A 24,919-nucleotide genomic window follows, 5' to 3' on the forward strand; every position below is an offset into this window, starting at 1 on the left:
AGGCAACCGAGGCAGCTGCCTCGGTAAAAAAAAACAAAACACCTTTTACGTTGTTAAAATGTCGATATGCCTCGGTAATATTCGAACCCAAGCTACGCCTATGATAGGGGGTTGGTGGGGAGGGGGGGGGTGTTTGACCCAAACATGAATATTCTGTACAAATGACAACGATATTTGACTATTTTTATTTATGTTTTATTTTTGCTTTGGGAATGTTACCTTATACTAAAGTAAGCTTTTTACCGTTTTCCATCTGTTTAGCATCTACAAGTCATTGAAATACGTCGGAAGATATTGGTTCTGCTTTTCTCTTTTTATTGCCAAGTCCTCGGGATTTTAGATTTCAGAAATCATTGCCGTAATTCACATTTTGATCTCCATTAGGGCCGGGAATTTCCGAAAATGCTTCAGTATCATAATCCATAATTTTCCTACTGTTTTCTATCGCCAAGAACGTTGATTGTTATTTAAAAATTTTGAAGTTAAAACGTGTTATTGTTCTAAATAAACAATAGTTACTTGGGTTATCCTCCTTTGCTTAGATACCCGCGACAATTTAGCGCTGTTTTTGAAAACGTTTTTATTTAATTTTTCTGCTTAAATTAAATTTAAAAATAAAATGTGTGTAACATCATTTTTTTCATGTAATTTTGTTAGATTTCAAAATATTAAAGAAGAAATAACCGTTTGAAATTTGAGGGCGAGACAGCCCCTTGACAACGGGCCGACCCTTAGGGCTAGACAGCCTTACTTTCTTGCAGCTGTCTCACCCTAGCCAAGATAGGTGTATCAGGGCTGATACACTTCTAGGTACATGCATATGCTATAGGGGAGTTCCACCCCTGGAACCAGATTCACATTTTACTCTATGGATATAAACTGTAATTGCAATGTTTTACAATATGACAGTGTAATCACCAGTCATACAGTAGTAAACAGGGCTGTGTATTATGTGCTGTGAAAAATTTACTGACGGACGGACAGCAGGCGATCAGATAAGCTCACCTGAGCTTTCAGCTCGGCTCAATAAAAAATGCTACATTTTCATGAATATTTATGAAATGACACAATCAGTTATTGACCAATCACAGGCACGATAACTGATTGCAATATGGCTGCACACACAGGCAACACGTGTAGCGTTTGTTTAAAAATAATAAACAGACAAATAAGCATACATATCACTCTTTTAGAAGCAAGTCAAGTACAGAGATCCTTTGTATATATTAGAGGTTGGTTGGTTGAATATTGTTTAACGTCCCACTCGAGAATCTTTCACTCATATGGAGACGTCACCATTGTTGGTGAAGGGCTGCACAATTTTGGGCCATGTTCGGCGCTTATGATACCCGCCTTCACAACAAAGGATAAGCTTGCATATTCTGTATCGACAAGCCTATTTTGATTGGCTATTGTTTCAGTTTTTAAGAATCAACAATCCTCGGATTATTCCGCTACGAGCCATGCGATGATCTCCGAGTGCGTTTTTTCATCCCTAAAAATTGAGGGAGCTCCCCGATTGGTTGATATATGAACATCATAAACTCGAGGGCTTTATTAATCATATAATCACGGCTATGACGTAATGTAAACGGAGACAATACATGTAGGCGCGGTTTGCGGCGATGCAGTACGCCACCTGTTTTCGATATAATTTTTTTTTTTCAAACAGTAGAAATTTGCTTAATTCACAGGGTGTCCGTAAAATGAATTTTAGATGAGGAATTCACGATAGTTCCGCAGTGATGGCGACATTTTTCTAGGCACGTTGGATAATCCCCATCATATTTCAGCTAATGAAGAGCTAATCACGTGACTCACACGTGTAGTCATTGGAGCGAGCCCGTCGCGACGCAAGCTTTGCTCGCTAGCTATTATTTTCCCTACCACAAAATGTATAAAGAATGGCGAGCACTTGATTATGGATACAGAAATGTTAAAATTGGACATCAGGATGAAAAAGTGAAAATAATGAACAATGATCAACCCCATATATCTTATAAGAATACAAAATCGAGAGTAGGGCAAACACGAATGTGTTTTATTTTTCTTGGACAAGTTTATTTAAAAAATTCAGAACTGATACATGCACATAACAAGACTATTATCATTACATGTATAATCAATTTCTTTTCATAATAATTATTAGTGATTCATAATGTTCTGGGCAATTACTGATCATACGCCGTATAAAATTTGATAAATAATGTTAGCTTGGTTTTTATCTTATTACATCAATGTATTTAGATTTGATAATGAGCATGTGCTATGCACGGGGGATATACATGTATCGATACAGTATTATGTAATATTATACTTTCAAGTAAATCAGTTGACTCTGGTTAGTTGGAGAGAAAAATAATAATAGAAAACACTATCACCCTCTGCATGATAAAACCATATCCTCCAACGTATTAGAAGATTTGCTGTTCAACGTGACCGAACGTAGCATCTACCAATACTCCATGACCACCGGATGTATTATTAAAAATAAATGTTGACTGCGCGGAATGTATGCGCGTATGGATCACCATAAAAACATTCGATATTTTGTTTAAAGTTTGCCAATTGTAGTTTATAATCTAATGTATTTTTTCGTATTTCAAGTTTGACTCTCACATGCATGCGTTTTTAATACATGTATAATATAGGTTGGGGCTATGGATATTTTAATTCCTGTTCTTTCACATTTGCAGAATTAATTTGTTTCCCACATTCCATCCCATTAGATAAATATTTTGTTTTGAAGTGAAATAGGTACGAAATTGAAAGACCGCTATTCATTGACTACTTTGATACGACAATACATTATACATTAAACACTGCTTGTTATTTCAGCAATGTGCGACATAAAGGCTGACCTAGCTTTTGTTATCGACTCATCGAGCAGTATATGGAAACCAAACTTTGATGTACAAGTCGGGTTTCTGTATGATATTCTGCGCTTGTTTGATATTTCACCTTCCAAAATTCGAGTGGCGGCAGTGTCTTATAGCAACATCACAATTCCCGAATTTCAGTTCAACACATTCAGCAACAAACAACAAGTTCTGAGTGCCATCAAAGGCATCAAATACACAGGGGGTAGCGCCACCAGAACATACAGGGCACTAGAGCTAATGAATGATGTCATTTTTACTTCAAAAAATGGAGCTAGAAATGATGTAATCAAGATTGCCATAGTGATGACAGATGGAGAGACTAACCCAGGAGGCTATGATGATAAATTGCCACTAGAGGTCGCTATTGAGTGGACCCAAAACGAGGCTAAGGTTGCCAAAGCTAATAGTGTATACATCTTTGCAGTAGGAGTAGGTAGCCTAATTAACGACGAAGTAAGTGGGCTTTTTCTCTTCATACAATATTGCTTCTTCATCATTCCCCCCCCCCCCCCCCCCCCCCCCCCCCGCTCAACTAAAATTAAGATGAATGAAATGTATTTTTAGGAATTGATTGGCATCGCAAGCAAGCCAGAGTATGTGATTAAAGTTGAAACTTATGATGAATTCAAAACAGAAAGCTTGAAGGAACTGGTTACTCTCAAAGCGTGTTCTGGTAATGGTTTGGAAATGAGAGATGAGAACAAATAAAATAGATGCCATGATGATAGTAAACTATTAAAAATGATATCTTGGTCTCTGAAGTCATACTAGTAATATGTACTGAAATAATGAATTGACAGACACAATGCAAATATCTTAATCTTATGTTTTCCAAATTTTAGCTGGAGAAGTGACTACCCAGAAACCAACACGATTGCCTGCAGAACGTAAGACTATGTATCTATAACTCTTCGGTCTTTAATTGAAAGAATGTTGATGAATTAAAATACATGTATATCGAAGGTTAGCTGATAATTTAATTGGAGTTTAACATCCCTTTGAGAATATTTTACTAATAGTTTTCAGTAACATGGCAACGCAATGTGACGTCATAAAATTGCGTGATACCGCACATCAAAAATCTAAACAAACTTCAAGAGTGTGATATTTTCGTAAAATTATATTACAAGGAATGAAATTGATAGCAAAACATATTATGGAAAATATAAGCTTGTTCTGGTTGTGTATAGCGTAAATTACACCATATATTTATATCACCTTAAGCATGGCTTACTTGTTGACCGGTTGCGGTACCCTAGTGGTGAGAGCGTTCACTTCGCAATCGGAAGGCTCGAGTTCGATTTTCAATCCCGACGCCACATCAAACCAACTCATATATACTCGCCTATAAGTCGGATTTTGGGAGTTAAAATTTGATACAAAACTCTACATCCAACTTGTAGACGAGTCCTAGGAAGATCAGTATTTTCTGGAAGGCGTAATGTATAGTATTGTTTTTAACAACTCCGTACTCCTACAATTATTATTAGCCGAGTTGCAACCAAGTTGAACTCGGCTATTGGTTTGGCGGGCGGGTAGGCGTCAAGAATTGGTTTCCGGATGATAACTTGAAAAGTTTACAATCTAATCAAATGAAACGTTGATATATTGTTGTGTACCAGGTAAGGAAGACCCCTATTGATTTTGGAGAAAAATGACAAAGGTCAAGGTCACAGTGACCGAAAATAGAATGAAAATTTCAGAAAAATTTGGTTTCCGGTTGATAACTCAGAAAGTTTAAACCCGAATCAAATGAAACTTTGATATATTGTTGGGTACTAAGTAAGAAAGACCCCTATTGATTTTGGAGAAAAAAAGGTCAAAGGTCAAGGTCACAGTAACCGAATATAGAATGAAAATTTCAGAAAAAATTGGTTTCTAGATGATTACTCAGAAAGTTTAAATCTGAATCAAATGAAACTTTGATATATTGTTGGGTACCAGGTAAGGAAGATCCCTATTAATTTTGGAGAAAAAAGGTCAAAGGTCACAGTGACCGAATATAGAATGAAAATTTCAGAAATATTTGGTTTCCGGATGATAAGTCAGAAAGTTTAAATCCGAATCAAATGATTCTTAAAGATATTGTTACGTACCAGGTAAGGAAGACCCCTATTGATTTTGGAGAAAATGGGTCAAAGGTCAAGGTCACAGTGACCGAAAATAGATTTAAAATTCCCAAAAATTTGGTTTCCGGAGGATAACTCGAATTTTTTTTTAATTTGAATTAAATGAAACTTGATATTGTTGGATACCAGCAAGGCAAGGCCCCTATTGATTTTGGAGAAAAAAAGGTCAAAGGTCAAGGTCACAGTGACCGAAAATAGATTGAAAACTTCAGACAAATATGGTTTCTGGACAGTAACTCGAAAAGTTTAAAACTGAAATTAGTTCTTCACAATTATAAATATGCCACATCATTCCTGACTTTACAATGTATCCCCTGCAACTCGGCTCATGCACCATATATTGATTTTGATTAATGTTGACTGAACATATATTATTTATGTATTCTAAGATTATACATAAAGTACAAGTATTTACGTATTTTAATGATTTTATTTATATTAAGTGTATGTTTTTGAAATTAATTTGTTGAGAAAATGAATAGATAGCAGCACATTTTTCAAAATATTATTTGAAACAGAGGTGAAAACATCAAAGCATTGATTTGAAATTGTCAACCGATTCTCGCAAAAAGTTATATCGACTTATAATCGGACCAATGACAAATCCCACCATAATAACTTTAAAATATACAACCGACTGATAGGCGAGTATATATACGGCAAGACGCTTAACATAGGTAGTGACTTTTCCTTCTCCCCAAACGCTCGACAGCAGAAATGAAAGCCATGGACCTTGAAAATGATCATTGAAAGTGATCTTAAAATCAGAGTCCCCGTGTTACAGTAGATGTTGGCACGATGAAGAACCCTCACTAAGGTCATTTGTGACACTTCACCTACAGCAGGTGACGTCTAAATGAGCAAGTGAATATAACGAAGTGTTCAGTCTCAAAAACCCTCTAAAGAGAAGGGGCAAACACGAACCCCCGGATATACCAGAGTTGGAATGTTTAGGAAGAGTAAAGATCCCTGTTGACCGGTCACACCCGCCGTAAGTCCTGTATATGGAGTAATCCGTAGTCCATATATGAGGGGAAAACTCCAATAGGACGTACCGCAACATACATACATTCGAAGAAACTATTATTGTTGATCGAGAATTTATTGAGACGTCACCAACTGTATGTGAAGTACCGTAAATTTAGACCTATACCTAACGCTCAGGGTCGTAGCAGTGTGGGTTCTTTAGCGTGCCAACGACTGCCGCGAGACGGGACCTCCATTTTTAAGGTCATATCCGAAAGACCCGTGATTCTCACTTCTAAATGACGAGCGTTTAGCGAAGGAGCAATCACTACTTATGTTTGTGTTGTATGTTTGACGCGGCCATAGCACTATCGGGGTTCGAACTCACGACTTCCCGGTTACGAAGCGAACGCTTTACCACTGAGCTGCCCGGTTAACAAGCTATTACAGTACAAATTTATTTCTTAAGTAATATACTGATTAGTACTATTTTCTTGTTTAGAATGCTTCAAATTGGTTGCCGATGTTATATTTGCCATTGACCAATCAACCAGCATCGAATCGCAGAAAAACTTTAGTCTGGAATTGGACTTTGTTGTTAGAGTTGTGAAGCACTTTGATATTGGGAATGACGAGACACGTGCTGGAGCTGTTGTTTTCAGTGACGATGCGGACCGTGTCCTGGAACTCAATGATGGGGTGTCTAAAGAAACCGTGGTCCAGCGCATACAAAATATACCGTGGGGACGGGGAAACACATTCATGGACAAAGCATTCATAAAGATGAGAGAGGGGTTCTCGAAAGAAAATGGCGGCCGTCCTGGACAGGTTCCTCAGATCGCTGTATTTGTTACCGATGGAGTGGCCACTGATCCATATACAGCTATTGTGGAGGCGGACAAACTGAAGAGCCACGGGGTGGAACTCTTTGCTATAGGTATGCTTTAATACAGCACAAGAGAGACCAAAGTGACCATTCCAATTATTCATTCAATAAAAGGATAACACTTTATACTTGGTTTAATTTAGTTGTTGCATCGTGTGAAATTTTATGCAATTTTTGTAAACATTGGTTTGTTTTGAAGGTGTAAAGAGTGCCAAGTTGTCCGAATTGAACAACTTGTCTAGTGACCCAGATTCTCAGCACGTGTTCAGCGTTGACAGCCTAGAGGTGCTGTCCTCAATCGTCAGTCGTCTGTCCAGTAGGGTCTGCAGCAGTATCCAAGGGTAACAGCGAACCCTCTGCCAGATGTCTATGTTTAATGATAATGAAATAAAGATTACTACAAACAAATGCACTCGAGTATTATTATATTTTGTTCATACTCATTTATTTTCTTTAATCAAGGAACCCTGATACACTGCAAACCGGAAATACAGGAGAGTTTTAGAAGTGTGCCGGTTTTTAACTCATCTGAGCCAAAGGCTCAAGTGAGCTTTTCTGATCAAAATTTGTCCGTTGTCTGTCGTCGACGTCGTCGTCGTAAACTTTTCACATTTTCGACTTCTTCTAAAGAACCGCTGGGCCAATTTCAATCGAACTTGCCACAAAGCATCCTTGGGTGAAGGGCTTTCACGTTTGTTCAAATGAAGGGCCATGTCCCTTTCAAATGGGAGATAATCACAAAAATGCAAAAATAGGGTGGGGTCATTTAAAAATCTTCTCAAGAGCCACTGGGCCAGAAATCTGAAATTTACATGAAAGCTTCCTGACTTAATTACTGCAGATTCAAGTTTGTTCAACTCATGGCCCCCAGGTATTGGATGGGCCACAATAGGGAATCAAAGTTTTACACACAAATATATAGGAAAAATCTTTAAAAATCTTCTTCTCAAGAACCACTGGGCCAGAAAAGCTGAAATTTACATGAAAGCTTCCTGACATAATGCAGATTTAACTTTGTTCAAATCATGGCCCCTGGGGGTGTGATGGGGCCACAATAGGGGATCAAAGTTTTACATACAAATATATAGGAAAAATCTTCTCTAGAACCCCTGAGCCAGAAAAGCTGAGATTTACATGAAAGCTTCTTGACATAATGCAGATTCAAGTTTGTTCAAATCATGGTCCCCGAGGGTTGGATGGGGCCACAATAGGGGATCAAAATTTTACATACAAATATATATGGAAAATCTTCCTCTCAAGAACCACTGAGCCGCAATAGTTGATATTTACATGAAAGCTTTCTGACATATTTCAGATTTCAGTTTGTTAAAATCATGGCCCCCAGGGGTAGGATGGGGTCACAAGGGGGAATCAAAGTTTTGCATACAAATATAGGGAAAATCTTTAAATATGAGCCAAGGTGACCCAGGTGAGCGATGTGGCCCTTGGGCCTCTTGTTTATATAATGTTTGTTATTTCAAAGTTTATCGCAAGTGTACGCATTGACGATTTCGTGACATTGAAGGGCGTCTACTCTTAACAAGAGTCCAAAACTTTGATTTACAATTATGAAAGTAATGAAAAGTCAAATAGTTGGAAGAATATATGAAACTCGTTTAAATTTCATGGACAGTGGCAAACAAAAAATCTCGAATACCAAAAGGGAAAAAACAAACAAAGACAAAACAAAAACATTGAAAAATTAAATCTCAAACAATCCATAGTTATCCAATGCAATTTCAAGTTCATTTTTATGGATCCTGAAGTCAATTTTATTTAGATTCGGTATTGTTCGCTGTCTGAGGGAACTTAAAACTCTATTGTATCTAATTTAAAACATAAAATGTATCGAATCAACAATATTATATTTCTATTTAGCTGGAGGTTCGACTAATAGGAAACGTTATGAAACAACCCCTGTGCATGCATTGTAGCAAAAGATAAATTTAACCCAGTAACATGTGGCGTGTTTAGATGCCATGCAGTACGTTTGAGTGCATATGTATCAGGAATTATCATAAAATTCACGAAATACAGCAACATCAAACAATCAAAGTACCGAAAGTACTGAAAAGCGCTAGGCTTGAACTACGACATATCAGCAATGTCTGAAATTTTCATGGCACTCAACGGTAACTTGTACGTGGTATTTTTTGTGTGAAGTATAGGCTATGATTCACAGGAAATAAAAGTTGGTCACGTGATCAATTGACACGGTGGAGACTTCGTTATCTTCGCTTTTCATGTATTAGGCAAAATTTATTCAAAAGATTTTTACAAGAGAAGAAATAATCTCCTGCTATGGTGTTTACCTCGTCGTTTAGATACATTAAGATACAACTCAACTGTATGACAAACGGGATGATTTCAACTTTTCCATCGTCAACTTCCCATATTTATGTAGCAATATTCCACTATCACCTGCATATGGTGTTTGTATCTCTCAACTGATTCGATACGCAAGAGCTTGTTCTGCTTATGGTCAGTTTTTAAATCGAAGCAGGCTACTGACAAACAAGTTGATGGTACAGGGGTTCCAACAGTCTCGTTTAAAATCAGCATTTCACAAATTCTATGGTCGTTATAACGATCTAGTTTGCCAATACTACTTATCATTGGGTCAAATGCTGTCTGACGTGTTTCATACCGATTGTTACCGTTCTTCGCACACCGATTTTGACCACGGATAACTCCGTTTACCTGATGAAGATATAGGGCTCACGGCGGGTGTGACCGCTCGACATGGGATGCTTTCTCCTCCTAGGCACCTGATCCCATCTCTGGTATATTCAGGGGTCCGTGTTTGCCCAACACTCTATTTTGTATTGCTTATAGGAGTTATGGGATTGTTCACTGTTTGTTATCTTCACATTTCATTTAATTATCGATCATGTATCTTTGCTGGTGGACAGTCTGCCCCTGAGGATACTTATCGCTCGATATATATTCTTTCATGAATATAAACAATAATGATACAATACTGACGGGCACGTCCCCCAGTAGAAAAAGGTATCACTATGTGGAGTCTATAAGGGGCACAGGCTCCAACAGTTTAGTTGGTGTCCCTCGGATTATCCCTCGATATTAAGATTTAACCACTTGGGGTGAAATCCATTTATCAAAGGGAAACGTATATTGATTTGCTGCTCGTTCATGATTCTATCTATTCTCAGATTATTTAATCTTGTATCCACTCGATTTCACTCGTTCTGCTACATTGACGATAACAAGTCGTTACCGGGTTTTTAGTGCTGATCGTAACTGTCGGCGGTTAGCTCTAAGACGTGTTTTTGTCGTGATTTCAATTTTCTGTTGAAAAAGTTGTTGATCCAGGTATCTGATGAAACTCTAGCCTTTGTATTACACTTTTCAGTCCCCGATGGCAAATTGAAATGTAGATTTAGCTTGGATTGGTTTTAATTTTTCGGATGCTGCACACGTCGCCATTACGATTCGTGTGACACGCCGTATTTCATTAGTCTTAGAAAACCTAGTTTATCTACTTATTTATTTTTGGCAAACCGCTATGTTATTGAATCTATTTTATATTTCAATTGAGTGAACGAAAATGCCTAAAAGGAAACAACAAGATGCCCCAACCCGCGCCTTGCCGAGACCACGTGGAAAGAGGCGCGTCACCCCGTCCAGCACGGACGGTCCACAGCAAAATGTACATGTACCTGCTGATTCTCCTACCCTCCACGAACCGTACCCCTTACAGCAAGAGGCTTCATCTACTTTTTACAACTCGGCGCCAACTAGGGCCTTGTCCAGGGAGCAACTGAATGAGGTGACGCAGGCGGTAGTCGCTGTTCTCTCTCAGAGGATGGAGTCCCCTAACCCCCTGGTGGTCCAAGAGGCACCAACAGACAGCGACCACTCAGGTACTGATTTATCAACCACAGTAGCTACCCCCAACAATTCACAGGTGCCGAGTTATCAGAATGAACTTGGGCATAATGTCTCCAATAATCTCAAACTCAAAATTGCCAATGGCGAGTACATTAATTTAGGGCTTTTGGTTGATCGGAGTTATGATTCTGATCCTAATGACGATACTAAATGTTTTTCTATGCAAGGAGGCAACTTAACTTTATCATCAAAATGCAAACCCAGGGTCATTTAAGATATTCAGGTGTGGACCGATGCATTTTTTATCTATGCTTCAATTTACGTATTGGCACACCCAGAATGTAGTGCTTCCCTGTTTAAATACATGCACACTATCAGACTAGGGGCCAGTCGATCCAAGACACTTGGCTGGAGGGATTACGACATTCAATTCCGTTTGGAAAAAGAACGCAACCCCGGTATGTCATTTGCTGTTGTTGATCAAGAGTTGTGGCTGTTATACATGTACAGCCCACTCGCTGTCCAAGGGTCGGTGTCACAAGCCACTCCCTTAAAATGTTATGAGTTTAACTATAAAGGTCAATGTAGCAAAACTGCATGTCAATACAAGCACGAGTGTATCTTGTGTTCCTTGAATCATCCTTATGTCAAATGCAGACGTGGTTCAGGTTTTGATTCAATTTGCAGACCACCCAGTGCTTTACCATCCTGGCGTCCTCGCTTGTCCAGAGTACCATCCACCCCAGCTACCATTACTAGACCCCCACAACCCCAGCGCTTTAGGGCCCCCCAAAACAACCCAGCAATTTAGACCTCGGGGATATTGCCCCCTCCCCTATTAGTATTTCCGTTTTATCTCGATACTTGGCTAACTATCCAGATGAATTAGCAGCTTTAGAATTATTACAGGGGTTTAGAGAGGGTTTTGAACTTTGTTACCAAGGCCCAAGGGTGGCATCAAATTGTAAAAACCTTGAATCATTGCACAGTTTGCAAGAGGAGGCTATGCACACTATTAACAAAGAAATAAGCTTAGGGAGGGTTGCTGGTCCCTTCATTCATTCACCACTCCAAAACCTTAGGTTGTCACCTGTGGGTATGGTACCAAAGAAGGATGGTTCATTCCGACTTATACATCATCTATCATACCCACATGGGTCTAGTGTTAACGACTTTATTGACAAAAATGTTTGCTCAGTTAAATATTCTTCTTTTGATGAAGCCCTTAACATGCTAGCTAACCTTGGTCCCGGCGCCTTAATAGCTCGCCTGGATATTAAATCTGCCTTTAGGTTGCTGCCAGTCCATAAGTCTGATTTCGAGTTTTAGGATTCAAAATGCTGGGGATGATTTTCATAGACAAATGCTTACCATTTGGCTGTTCTGTTAGTTGTGCGAAATTTGAGAAATTTTCTACATTTTTAGAGTGGTTAGTTAAGCAACAGGCAACTAGTTTTAATGTGGTACACTACCTTGATGATTTTCTTCTCGCTGGGAGGGCAGGTACTCGAGACTGTGTCGATCTCATGTCTATTTTTAGAGCAATTTGTACAGAGCTTGGCGTCCCCTTAGCAGAGGAAAAAACACTAGGGCCGACAACCCGTTTAGTATATCTCGGTTTAGAAATAGATACTCTTAGTATGACAGTTAGGATCCCATCAGATAAGATTGAGCAGCTCAGGTTCAAGTTGTCTCGGATCTTGCTAAAACGTAATGTTACTCTGATCGACCTCCAAGAACTTACTGGTTTACTCAATTTCTGCATTCGTGCTATCCCAGCAGGTAGGGCTTTCGTTAGACGGCTGTATGATGCATGTTGTGGGCTTTCCCGTCCGTATCACAGGCGTAGAGTCTCCGAGGAAATGAGGAAATATATATACACTTGGCTTGCATTTTTAGAAGATTTTAATGGCATTACCTCGTATAGAATAGCCAATTGGTTGAATGATTTTGATCTAGAGTTGTTTACAGACAGTGCAGGCAATGCCACTTTAGGATGTGGAGCTGTATTTGGTACTCGTTGGGTTTATTTAGCTTGGCCAGACCAGTGGAAGGGGTCAGATATTTTCTCCGACATAACATTTTTGGAATTGGTTCCTATAACCATGGCATTTGAGGTTTGGGGCAGTAGTTTGTCGGGTCAACGAGTCATTATTCATACTGATAACGTAACCTTGGTTTCAATTCTTAACTCTAAAACCTCCAAGTCCAAGAGAGTGATGTTTCTGCTCAGGAGATTAGTTCTCCAAAGGTTTACTACTCAATATACAATTTAAAGACGAACATATTTCTGGTATACATAATATTAAAGCGGATTCTCTCTCCCGACAGCAATGGAAGCGCTTCAGGTCCAGTTTCCCAGAGGGAGATGCGCAATCATCACCAATCCCCCCATCCTTTCTACACATGATTTACAGCTTCGATCCCAAGAGCTTCTAGATTGTGCATTGTCAGCCAATACCAAAAAACTGTATGACTCTGCAGTTAAGGCATATCATATGTTTTGTTCCAGTTATCTCCCAAAGCAAGTCTGGCCCCCATCCCCTGCAACTTTGGTTGATTTTGTGTCATACCTATCCCTCACGAAGCTTTCACCTAACACAGTAAAATCATACATTGCAGGCATTTCTTACTACAACAAATTGCACGGTTTTCCTGACACTACACAGTCATTTTTACTCAAGAAAGTCTTATTGGGCTTTAGTCGTAGTAACCTACACAATGATGGAAGGAAACCAATCACCTTTGACATTTTAATTGGCATGGTTCAGGCACTTCCAAAGATATGCCAGTCATATTATGAATCTACACTATTCTCAACCATATTTGTGACAGCATTTTTTGGGTTTTTTTCGAATGGGGGAGTTAGTCCAGAACAGTAAACATGATGCAGGCCATGCCATTCAAGTCCAAAATGTTCTATACTCGCCACACGACAATACCGTCAGGATTCTTCTACAACATTCAAAAACTGACCAGGAGGGAAAGGGGGTAGTGATTCACTTAAAACCTACTCACAGGACCATTTGTCCTGTCTCCTTCATTCGGCTATACTTAGAGTTAAGACCTAATCGTAGGGGGTCATTTTTTTTGTCACCTGTCAGGTAGCCCTGTGACTAGATACCAGGTTGTATCAGTTTTCAATATGTCAATCCATGAGTTGGGGCTAGACAGTAGGGCGTACAAAACGCACTCGTTCCGTATAGGTGCAGCCTCTAACGCATGGGCTTCCGGAGCTAGTGAGCAGTATATTGCTACAGAAGGTAGATGGAAATCTCAATGCTTGCGTAATTATATTAGGAATTAGCTCATCCAGATAAAAGAATTTTTTTTTTAATGTTAGTTTGTTTATTACCCATTTTAGAGCATAGAAGAATCTGGATCGTCGGGTCATCCATTGTTAAGCATGCTTTTTGTCATGCAAGAAAGTCTCTCTTTGGTACCAACCTGCAGTTAGATAGACTCAATGCATCCATTTTCTGGCAAGGACAAGGGGGCATGAGGTGGGGGCAAGGTATAAAAAAGTTAAATTGTTGCTTCGGCTGGAAGACCCACCCGAAATTTTACTTTTACATTGTGGGGGCAATAATATCCCAATGCAAGAGGGAAAGTCCATTGAACTTAGGTTTAACATAATAAAAACGCTGCAGCATCTTTCAAAAAATTTGCCATCCACTACATTAGTTTGGTCTCAGATTTTGCCTCGGGGTGAATGGAGGGGTGAGAGGAATCATGTGGCTTTAGAGAGAGTCAGGAATCGGACAAATAGGGCTGTTACAGCCTTTTTAAAGAGGTCGGGTGGAAAATACATTCGATACCCTGAGCTACGTTTATATTGTCCTGATCTGTTCTCGTCAGACAAAGTTCACCTTTCCAATCTCGGGAATGACTTGTTTTTGTACAGATTACAGCAAGCTTTGCAAACATTTTTGTCCGATTCAACTGTGTTTGCATCTCCTAAAACCGGGGAAGAAGGGCCATGGCTGCGCTATGACTAATTGGGTCATAGTCTGTCATACTTGACACTGATATATGCTTTTCTTTTCACCTAGTCCAGTCTACCAGATATCTAATATATCCGCTATGACGGATGTAGATTATCTTGTTTGTTCAATCATTTTGACTATTATAGGCGGGATTAAACCGTCAGTCTATACCTATATATAGACACATATTTACAAACTAATATGTATGTAGGGACGCCATATCATTTGTTTGTTGATTTTTTTTTTCCTCGGGGGGGGGGGGGGGGGGGGGCTCTACCAACTGGTTTTAAAAGCTCGCCCAAATTTCACATTTTTGTTCATTCTGCTTCGAACACCGGCCTCTGATAGAAAGAAAGCCCACAACATGGGGCATAGCTCTACTGGTGGCGCAGACGATGCACAGCATCGTCTCGTGGCGGCATTCTGGCTTACCAGTAGTGCTTCTATGTTAACTTTACTTCAATTGACATTTTCATTTTCTATTATGGACTAGGTGAGCAAGCAATCTGAGCATCTGTTCCCAGGGCTCAAACATTTTGCTTGTTTTTAGGGATGCCCTCTAAGGCAAGAATTGATGCCTGGCTCCCACATTTATAAGCAGCCATGGCCAATCATCGCCAATAAACTTACAAATATATGTTGCGTAGTCATCTTTTCATTGGGGGATTCCCCGTAGTTATTTTCTGCATTTCATCTTTGATAAATTAAAGATTTGTCGTATGTACAGCCAAATAATAATAAGCTTTGCTACAAAATTTTTAATTTATATACCAAATTAAAGATTTTCATGTTCCTTTAAGAGATATTTTGTTGATTCCTTTTCAGATCTCATGTTGTCGATCTCAAAATGTTCCGTAAAAGATGTAAAACTTGTGATATGCTGATCACTAGAAATTCATTTGGTAATAATCTCATCGGACGTAGTTTCTGTACCAAATTTTTAGATAATTTGACTTGTAAATCTTCAAACGTTGTCTACGCTATTTAGTGTAACCTATGTGGCTTAATTTATGTGGGAGAAACTATGGGTTCACTTAATAAAAGAATATCGGGGCACAGATTTCAAATAAATAATGGTGGTAATCAACTTTTCTATAAACATTTTAATTCACCGGACCACTCCACCTTGTCCATGAAGGTCAGGATTTTGGGGGGGAAATTACCATCACATAAATAGTCCAACATTAAGTACCCCTTTTCGTAGACAACGAGAAGATCGCTGGATCAGGACTCTAGGTACTGCATTTCCATAAGGATGTAATGATAATGTATATGATGTGGGAAATTTGACTTGTCCACAAGGAAATAACTGATGAATGTGGTGGGACTCCTCCTAGGAACCTGATCCCACCTCTGGTGTGCCCAGGGGTCCGTGTTTGCTAACTCTCTATTTTGTATTGCTTATAGGAGTTATAAGATTGATCACTGTTTGTTTTTTTCACTTCACCTTTGAATGACGACATTTTTAGATGTTAACTATTTATAGCCACTGTCTCATGCTGCCGCAGTGGACGTTCCTGTATATACATGGGAATCCTAGCGGCGGAAACTTGCAGGCAGAAAATCAAGAAATTGGAGGGTTTTTTTCATTATCAAAATTAAATGTGTATGATTGTAAACAGTTTGAGAAGCCTTTTCAATAAGCCTTTGTGCTTTATACGCGAAGATAATCCCCAATTACTGTTAAGTTACAGTCCTCGATTCATATATATTCATAAAATAACGGTGTTGTCATCAACAAGAATAGCGCACATGCACCGGATGATTCATCCAGATTGATGTCACATTTTATCTGGTTAGATAAGCATTTTTTCTGCCGATAATGAATGTGATATTCAACATAATTTCGTTAATGACAATGAACAAGTAAGCAAAAATACTTAGAATAAAAGTATTAGAATTGTACAAAGAGGATTTGATTATTGGAAAATAAACTCAGAGTGAAATATGAAGATGTTTCATATGAAATCAAGAAAAATTTCTAGAGCTGACAAAAATAATATTTACATGTACATTTGAGTACTTATTCATATTTAGGTAGAGTATGGGACACAGGTATTTCCGACAGTCCAAGCGTAGGCCTACCTGTACATACTAGTCGGCGCCTTTGAAAGCCCTCCGTGTTACAAGAAGTATAAAATTGTATTCTCTGAATATAATGTATAGTGCATTTTCCTGCAAAATACTATAGAAATATTGATTATTTAAACTGTAAAGATCTATTTTCCATGGACATTTTAAATTGTATGAATGAGGTGATTTCGTGTTCCAACTTAATTTTGTTAATTTTCAAATTCTTTGTAATAGGAGTAATTCATATTGATATGTATCAATTTCCGTTGGTCTTAGTACGATAGTTACAATTGTTTGTTGGATTGTTTATTTAATTGAGAGTATCAATGATAGCACAAGTCTATGTGACATATTTGATAACAATTATTCCTTCACCTCGTGAATTTCGGCCCGTCTTTGAATTTGATATTGTACACATTACATAAAGCGACAAGTTTCCTTCAGCAAAAGATAAAGATGTTAGGTGCGTGGACAGTTCAAATCAAAAGGGGATAAATCGGTCAACGATGTTAAGACAATTTGTGCTAGCATCAAAGTACAGGTGGTTGCCACGTGGGAGGTTCTTTTATTTATAAAGATTCACCTCATTTGATTTCAACAGGAGGGAAATTCCACTCATTTATAACAGATGCCAGTACACATTTTTTTTTTTAGATTTGACGTTTACATATAGGTAAAGTGTTTCTTGTGTTGTACTTTTACCAGAAAAATGTCTTTAAATAGTTTGGAGTTTAATTCTTGTTCACTTTATGCATTGTTTTCATTCATGTTGTTTTTCGCCTAATGTAAAGCGGTTCCTAACTTGTTTCCAAATAAATAGATTCTCTCAATAGTATTATAAATGCACCCTGTAACTATTATTCCTGCAATTAGTAGATTTTTCTTCTTCTAATTTTGCAGATTCGTTTTGATTTTTACGTCCTCCCTGATCGAGTCAACTTTAGATATCTTTTTGAAAGCACCCAATTAATTTGAGAATTAGTGATTGGGAATTGCAAGACTAAACACCTGTTTATGAACTTGATTATTAAATTTTAAGATTGCATAACTGTATGCTATTTAAAGATAAGAAAAGCAAAAGATTTAGAAACGAGAGAAAATAAGATAAAAATGCAGGAAGTCAGGAACATACATGACTAAAATACAATATACTTTGAGTCGAAATATCTTCAGAACTTGAACATTCTATTACCTTTACATTTACTTTTTTTTTCTTTTCTTTTTTAGCAGTTTTGAGGTTTCTCTATACCAAGAGGTTTTAGCAATGAAAATTGTTGAAGGAATTAGAAGAATTTGAGAAATATTTGAACATATGAGAACTATTTACAAATCTATGAACATGAGAAATATTCTAAAGATTAGAAGAGATAGAAATATTTTGAACATATGAAAATTTTGAGAGTGTTTATAAATCTTAAACTGTCAATACGCAGAACAAGCTTAACACAAATTCAATGGTTATTATAAAGCTGTATTTGCAAATACAATCCGTCATAGGTCGAATGATGTCTGACGTGTTTTATCCCAATTGTTAGACCGTTCTTAAAGGGAGTGGTTCATGATTATTTTAAAAAGATATTTTTCATATATTATGTTAAACATGAAAAATATAACTCATTTAATGTTGATAGCCAAAATTTTGACCTTCTGAATACAAGAATGAAAGCAATATTTTGGCCTTAACTCTGTGTTTTGTAAAGAAAGACCCGAATCTTTTTATGTTTACAAACAAACCAGTGAGATGTTAATTTTGTAGTACAAAGCATCCTAATTTCATACAGTTACAATTTAGCTTTTAGATGGCACATTTTGCCTAAAGAATACTTGAAATATGATAGATATAATAAACTTACATCGATATCCTTTTTATGAAAACTCCGTAATTAATACATAGATAAGATAAGATAAGTTTATTCCAATTTTGGGCCCAGAGGGCATAACAGTAAGACAGTTTATAAAGAAGGGAATTCAAAAGAGAAAGAAAGTTTACAACATTAACTACAGGTTACATAGACTGCAAACTGTAAGTGGATGCAGCATGTTGGGGAAACAAGTACATACATACGACAATCGCTGTCTACAAAACAAATAAACTATCTAAAATGAGCCTATGTGTAAAAGTTATACGGTACCAATTTTGATGCACCAGATGCGCATTTCGACAAATGATGTCTCTTCAGTGAGGCTCAAGCCGAAATTTTTGAAATGTATAACGTCAATGAATCTCTAAAGGATTTATGAGATTAATAACTGTTCGTTATCTTCATTCAATGGATTTGAAGTTATATTTTCTCAAATCTTAGTTTCATGACAAAAACTATTCTATATAATTATTCATCAGAAATGCCTTTTTTAAAGTTTGGCTTGAATGCAAGTCCTCACTGTTTTGATTTCAATATGCTAAAGCCTTTTCACACAGATATATGAAACGGATTTTATTTTCTTCTGGTATGAACCGACGACAATCACCCAAGCTAACATTGAGCTTTGAAAAATGATTCTATCCGCGCTTATTGTCATAAATGGCCTAAGCCATAAAATACAATGGGGGCAGATAATTTGAAACATTTACCATTTTCGTTATTTACTAACTATAAATATAATAGGTGGAGGAAATTGAAAGTGGTAAAATCCCATCTCGAGATGCTGCTATTTTCTGTAATTATGGGCAAACTTAACATTCCCTGAATTTTGGCTCGTCAAAAACTTTACAAAATTGGAGCTAAAGTAAAGGTTGATCGTATCAATCTATTGAAGTATAATTATTAATTATGGCCTTAATTTAGAATGTTACATTTACAGGAATGCAACGTGACAAGCTCCTTATATATACAGCGTTTTTCTGAACAAAAATCACAGATCAAAACCTCGCTTTTCTAGACGAAAAACAGAATGTGGATGAAAACTCTACTGATATTGGTAAGAAATTTATTAATCATGATACATGTAACAGTTCTAATCTGACACATCCAGAATGTAGTTTTAAACTTTGTATATTTCCATCCTGTTAATCATCTTTTCAGTGTTTCGTGGCTGGGGCGTTATGTGCAAGTAAGGGATATCTATTTTTCATAAAAAGTTATTTGTTTTTTCTTTGACGTTTTCCCTTGAATTAATTCTAATGCTAATTAACACGGCGTTTTCTTCATTCACAGACAAGTGCAACAAGAAGGCAGATATAGCCTTTGTTATTGATTCCTCTAGCAGTATTTGGCCACCAAACTTCGATACACAGGTTCACTTTCTCTACGATGTCTTAGACGCATTCGACATTTCTCCCTCCAAAACCCAAATTGCTGCCGTGTCATACAGTGACGTCATCAAACCAGACTTTCAATTCAACTCATACAAGAGAAAAAATGACGTCTTGAACGCTATTCAAAATATTGTGTTCACTAAGGGTAGTGCAACACGAACCTACGAAGCTCTGAAGTACATGAATAACGAAATCTTTACCTCTAAAAATGGTGCGAGAGATGACGTCATCAAGATAGCGATAGTGATGACGGACGGCGAGACGAATCCGGGATCCGTGGATTATATATCGTTAGAAAAAGCGAGAAAGAAGACCCTCGAAGAGGCCAAGCGAGCCAGAGACAATGGCATTTATGTCTTTGCAATAGGTGTTGGGAGTGGTGTCGTGGACGAGGTAAAACATATTTTGTATTTTCATTACTTCATTTTCACGATTGATGTTTTAAAGTAGATACGCAATGTAACTTTTTTCTATGATATTTGTTACTCCTAGGAACTGTATGGAATTGCTAGTGAAGCTGGAGCTGTTATGAAGGTCCCCACCTACGGAGAATTCAAAACAGATCAACTGCAAGAAATGTTGGAGAAGAAAACATGTGAAGGTATTCCAGCTTTTCAGTCTACGCTTACGATCACGTGATACCTGTACATGTATATGAAGTTTTAGAAGTAACACCAACTTTTCACCTTAAATGTCCAAACAGTGTAACTACACCAGCACTTCAAGTGCAATGTCTTCCAAATACTTTTTCAGAAGATCAATCCACGTTTTATGTCTCTGATGAAGAGGTCCTTCTTTTGCATTATATCACTTTCTAGTTATAGACATTGAGCTGTCGAATATTTCCTCATATTTCGATCTCCAATGTTCATTACTATTTATACTGATAACCATTTCGTCCTGAATGCGATGCAGTTGTGAACGATGTTCGTATAAATCTTGATAAATTATAATACTCTATTTTAACGGCTAGAAATCCTTACAGGTATGAAACCAGAATATGTATGGACTAGTATATGAAAAATAAATTTGATTTTTGAAAATAAATGACGGTGCGATCTGCAACCCTTCACGCCGGCATGATTTTTATGAGGCACATTGACGCTTCTTTAAGTATACTGGTGTGTAGCATTGCAGTTCATACCCATTCCCAAATGAAATCATATTTTTCAACTATTTGATTCATATGTTGAAATACTTTGTAGCTTCTCTTGCATTAAAGCAACACCGTATTCTAAATTTTCATGGATTTGATATTTTCCAGTGGGGGAGTCAACAACGTTGAGACCAGTTACTCAAGCCAAACGTAAGAATATTTAGTAAATGCAGAAACCTTACGTAAGTAAAATATCGACTCACGTAAGTGTATTTAAAAATACTAACAGAAAACTTACATAAGCAGAATAACGACTCACGTAAGTATGATAAAATACAAAGGAAAACTTTATACACGTAAAATAACGACTAACGTAAGTATGATGAATACTTACAAAAACTTCAGTAAACTAACGACTCACGTAAGTATAATAAATACCAACAAAAACCTTACAACCTTGTGGTTTCATTGATCGTCATTCGTTAAACACCAAGTGTGTTATTCTATTATTGAAGTTCGAACTAGTTCAGACTAGTTTTTATTTAAGAGTGAGAGGAATAAAGCTGTTCGCGAATTCACTTATCAATGAAGTAATCAAACCATGGAAATTGATACCCATGATGTCTAATATAAACCATACTTTTACAATGACCATCTCATGCTTCGCTCCGTCCAACGGTCACATCGTATATATATATATATATATATATATATATATATATATATATATATATATATATATTATAACGCGTGCACTATATAAGTGATAGAAATGTTCATATTTATTTCTACAAACGTACTTGTAAGTAAACAAAACACAAAATTTCAGTCTTTAAAAAATAAAATGTTCCGCCATTGTACATACACAGAGGGCACGATTGTATATAGTATCTTATTTGTCGAATATTTGTTTTGTTCAGAGTGCTACAAACACATTGCTGATGTGATATTTGCTATCGATGAATCAACAAGCATTTGGTCCCAAAAGAACTTCAGCATTGAACTAGACTTTGTAAATGATATGATCCAGTCTTTTGACGTTGCCTCTGACGAGACTAGAATAGGTGCCCTTGTATTTAGCACCACAGCTACCCGCTTCCTGGAGTTGCGAGATGGTGTAGATAAAGAATCTGTTAAAAATATTATCCACGGTCGCACATGGGGACAAGGAAACACCTATATTGGCAAGGCCTTTCAAAAGATGCGGGAGGGTTTCTCTCCGGCCAAAGGTGGTCGACCGGGTCTTGTCCCCCAGATTGCAGTTCTGATCACTGACGGCGAAGCCACTGATACTTTCACAGCACAAGACGAAGCGAAAGCATTAAAGCGAGAGGGAGTCACAATATTTGCAATTGGTAGGTTTTAAAGTTTGTTGCAATTGATTTGTTTATTCATGTGTACATTTCCCACTATAAATGGGGTGTTGGCCTTGTTTACATCCTTGTCTTGGTATACACTATGCATGTCTAAATTTTCTATTCCACTCTGATCGAGTGCGTTTCTGTATCCATTTTGAAGGAATGATGGGAGCGAAAAAATCAGAACTGGTGAAGTACGCGAGTAGTGACGACAACGTGTTCTACGTGAACAACTTGCAGGCTCTAAGAAGCATTTCTGATGAGGTTTCCACGAGAGTGTGCGGAGCAGAACAATCATGAAGGTTTGCCACACAAGTGAGGATATCGACATTGCACATAGATATTGTACATGTATCACAAACTGGAATAGTATTGTTTTGAAAATATATCAATTGTCTAAACTTACAGGCAATATTTTGATGTTGTATAAATCTACAGGTAACACATCAATAGTAATAATTTACCAATATCGGTTACATTTCATTTATATAATTCCAATGTTATTTATTACAATTGTTTTTATTGGACAAAAATAAACCTAAACGAGAATTTACATATCAATAAATCCAAAAACGCTATGTATACGCATGCGCCTGAAAACAAATTTAATAACATAGTACACGGGAAACTATTCAAATTTTTGAAATTGATAATACAAGGAACGAATTGGAATTATAAGAATCAAACATTCTTTTTGAAGAATTTCTCGATGTGTAAACTCTGGACATTTTACTCACAAACTTAACATACCCATAACATAGTTTGTGAGCAAAATGCCCAAAGTCTACACATCAATAAATTCTTCAAAAAGAATGTTTAATCCTACAATAAAGTTACCGGTAATATTTTTATCGGTATAACATTTTAATCGTATGAATTTACCGGTGATATTTTTACTATATTTTACCGGGGATATTTCGATTGCAGAAAGTTACAAGTAATATTTCACTTATATATAACTTCCGGTATTTTTGCAAATATATGAATATACAGATAATATTTTAATTGCGCATACATATTGGATTGAAATACTCCATTATTGTAACGTATCTGGTATAATAGCTTGCTTTAACTATTTAAAAAGTGACAGTGGGCTTTTGAAAGCAAGTAATATTATTGAGTATAGAAAAGAATATTGTATTTAAATTACTTTTATTGACCAAATGAAGGATGTTTCTTTTTTATTTCATTCTCCCTTTCTTTCTCTGTGGTTTCGAATGAATAACACCTTTAGGGCCACTTTCTATAACCTTTTATCAAAAGTGACGAAAATGGATGCTAAATTTATGTTTTTATGAATGAAATGAAAAATTTCATCGCATTAATTTTTAGATCACGATTTCTCAGTTATAACCAACACAGAGGGGAAATATAGGGAGGGGCAATAGATCACAACATTTTAACATCATAATATATAAATTATTAAGTTCCTGATATTTTAGGAATTTCATAGTTGTACTAATTACGACCAGAATAAGCCAAAAAAATATATATCAACTGAGGCATCTATTTTTTGTAGAAAGTGACCTTAAGATTTAAATAAAAATTTTCACTGTCGTTCACAGATCTGATAATGAAATGTTCCTTGGATATGAAGACTGTGATGCAAAGGAGAAACGAGTCCGCTTAGTTGAAATCAATTTCACATTTATGTCTCTGTTGTATGTAATTAAATATGCAAATGTCATTTGTCATTTGATTAAGAGAAACATAGAATTGTTGATATGCTGTCAATAGTTATAGAAATGACCAAATATCCCATTTAGGATATTTACGTTTTATATAAAATTCACGTTACTAGAATTGATGAAAGTAGATTTTCAAACGAAATAATTTGCTGTAGTAGAACATGAGGTGTGGAATGGTAGAATGGCGTTGCTCTGTAGGTGAGTTTTAGAATTGGATATGTTTTATCGTGTGGTAATACATACCGGTATTTGCTGACCGTGTTAGAACTTTACTTCAATGTTGGTTGTTCGAATATTGGTTAAAGTCCCACTCTAGAATTTTTCACTCGTATGGAGACGTAACCATTGCCGATGAAAGGCTGCAAAATTTGGCCCTATGCTCGGCGCTTATGTACAGCCCTTGAGAAGGGAAGGATCTTTATCGTACCACACCTGCTGTGACACAGGACCTCGGTTTTTGCGATCTCATCTGAAGGACCGCCCCATTTAGTCGCGTCTTACGACAAGCGAGGGATACTGAGGACCTATTCTAACCCGGATCCCCACGGGTTTTATTTCAATGTATCCCAAAAAGGAAAATGAAAGAGATTTCTGTTCGATGATTGATTGATTGTACCTTGCTTAACGTCTTTCGAGAGAATTTTTCACTCATATGGAGATGCCCTGTTCGATGAGAAAGAAACCAAGGCTTTTATATTCACACATCCTTTTTGGACAAAAGCTCACCAGACGATGTTTAAAAGTGTT

The 24,919-nt window shown here is 37.1% G+C and overlaps 1 protein-coding gene and 1 pseudogene across 1 annotated transcript in view; both read left to right on the forward strand.

Annotated features, from left to right (window-relative positions):
* The window catches only part of LOC125657007 (collagen alpha-6(VI) chain-like), a 30,222-nt gene extending 6,051 nt beyond the window's left edge, over positions 1-24,171 (forward strand). Inside the window, exons 3-15 of the mRNA XM_056148903.1 lie at positions 2,839-3,335; positions 3,447-3,555; positions 3,725-3,769; positions 6,480-6,914; positions 7,063-7,204; positions 8,761-8,782; positions 19,798-19,825; positions 19,930-20,423; positions 20,523-20,631; positions 21,295-21,336; positions 22,047-22,481; positions 22,645-22,799; positions 24,050-24,171. Of these exons, the coding sequence (XP_056004878.1) occupies positions 2,839-3,335; positions 3,447-3,555; positions 3,725-3,769; positions 6,480-6,914; positions 7,063-7,204; positions 8,761-8,782; positions 19,798-19,825; positions 19,930-20,423; positions 20,523-20,631; positions 21,295-21,336; positions 22,047-22,481; positions 22,645-22,784 (2,498 nt within the window). The 3' untranslated portion in view covers positions 22,785-22,799; positions 24,050-24,171. The remainder of the gene's footprint in view (positions 1-2,838; positions 3,336-3,446; positions 3,556-3,724; positions 3,770-6,479; positions 6,915-7,062; positions 7,205-8,760; positions 8,783-19,797; positions 19,826-19,929; positions 20,424-20,522; positions 20,632-21,294; positions 21,337-22,046; positions 22,482-22,644; positions 22,800-24,049) is intronic.
* LOC125660283 (uncharacterized) lies at positions 12,926-14,922 on the forward strand (annotated as a pseudogene).
* Positions 24,172-24,919: the final 748 nt, after the last annotated feature.

This window comes from Ostrea edulis, chromosome 1, assembly GCF_947568905.1.
Source record: "Ostrea edulis chromosome 1, xbOstEdul1.1, whole genome shotgun sequence".
Lineage (NCBI taxonomy): Eukaryota > Metazoa > Mollusca > Bivalvia > Ostreida > Ostreidae > Ostrea > Ostrea edulis.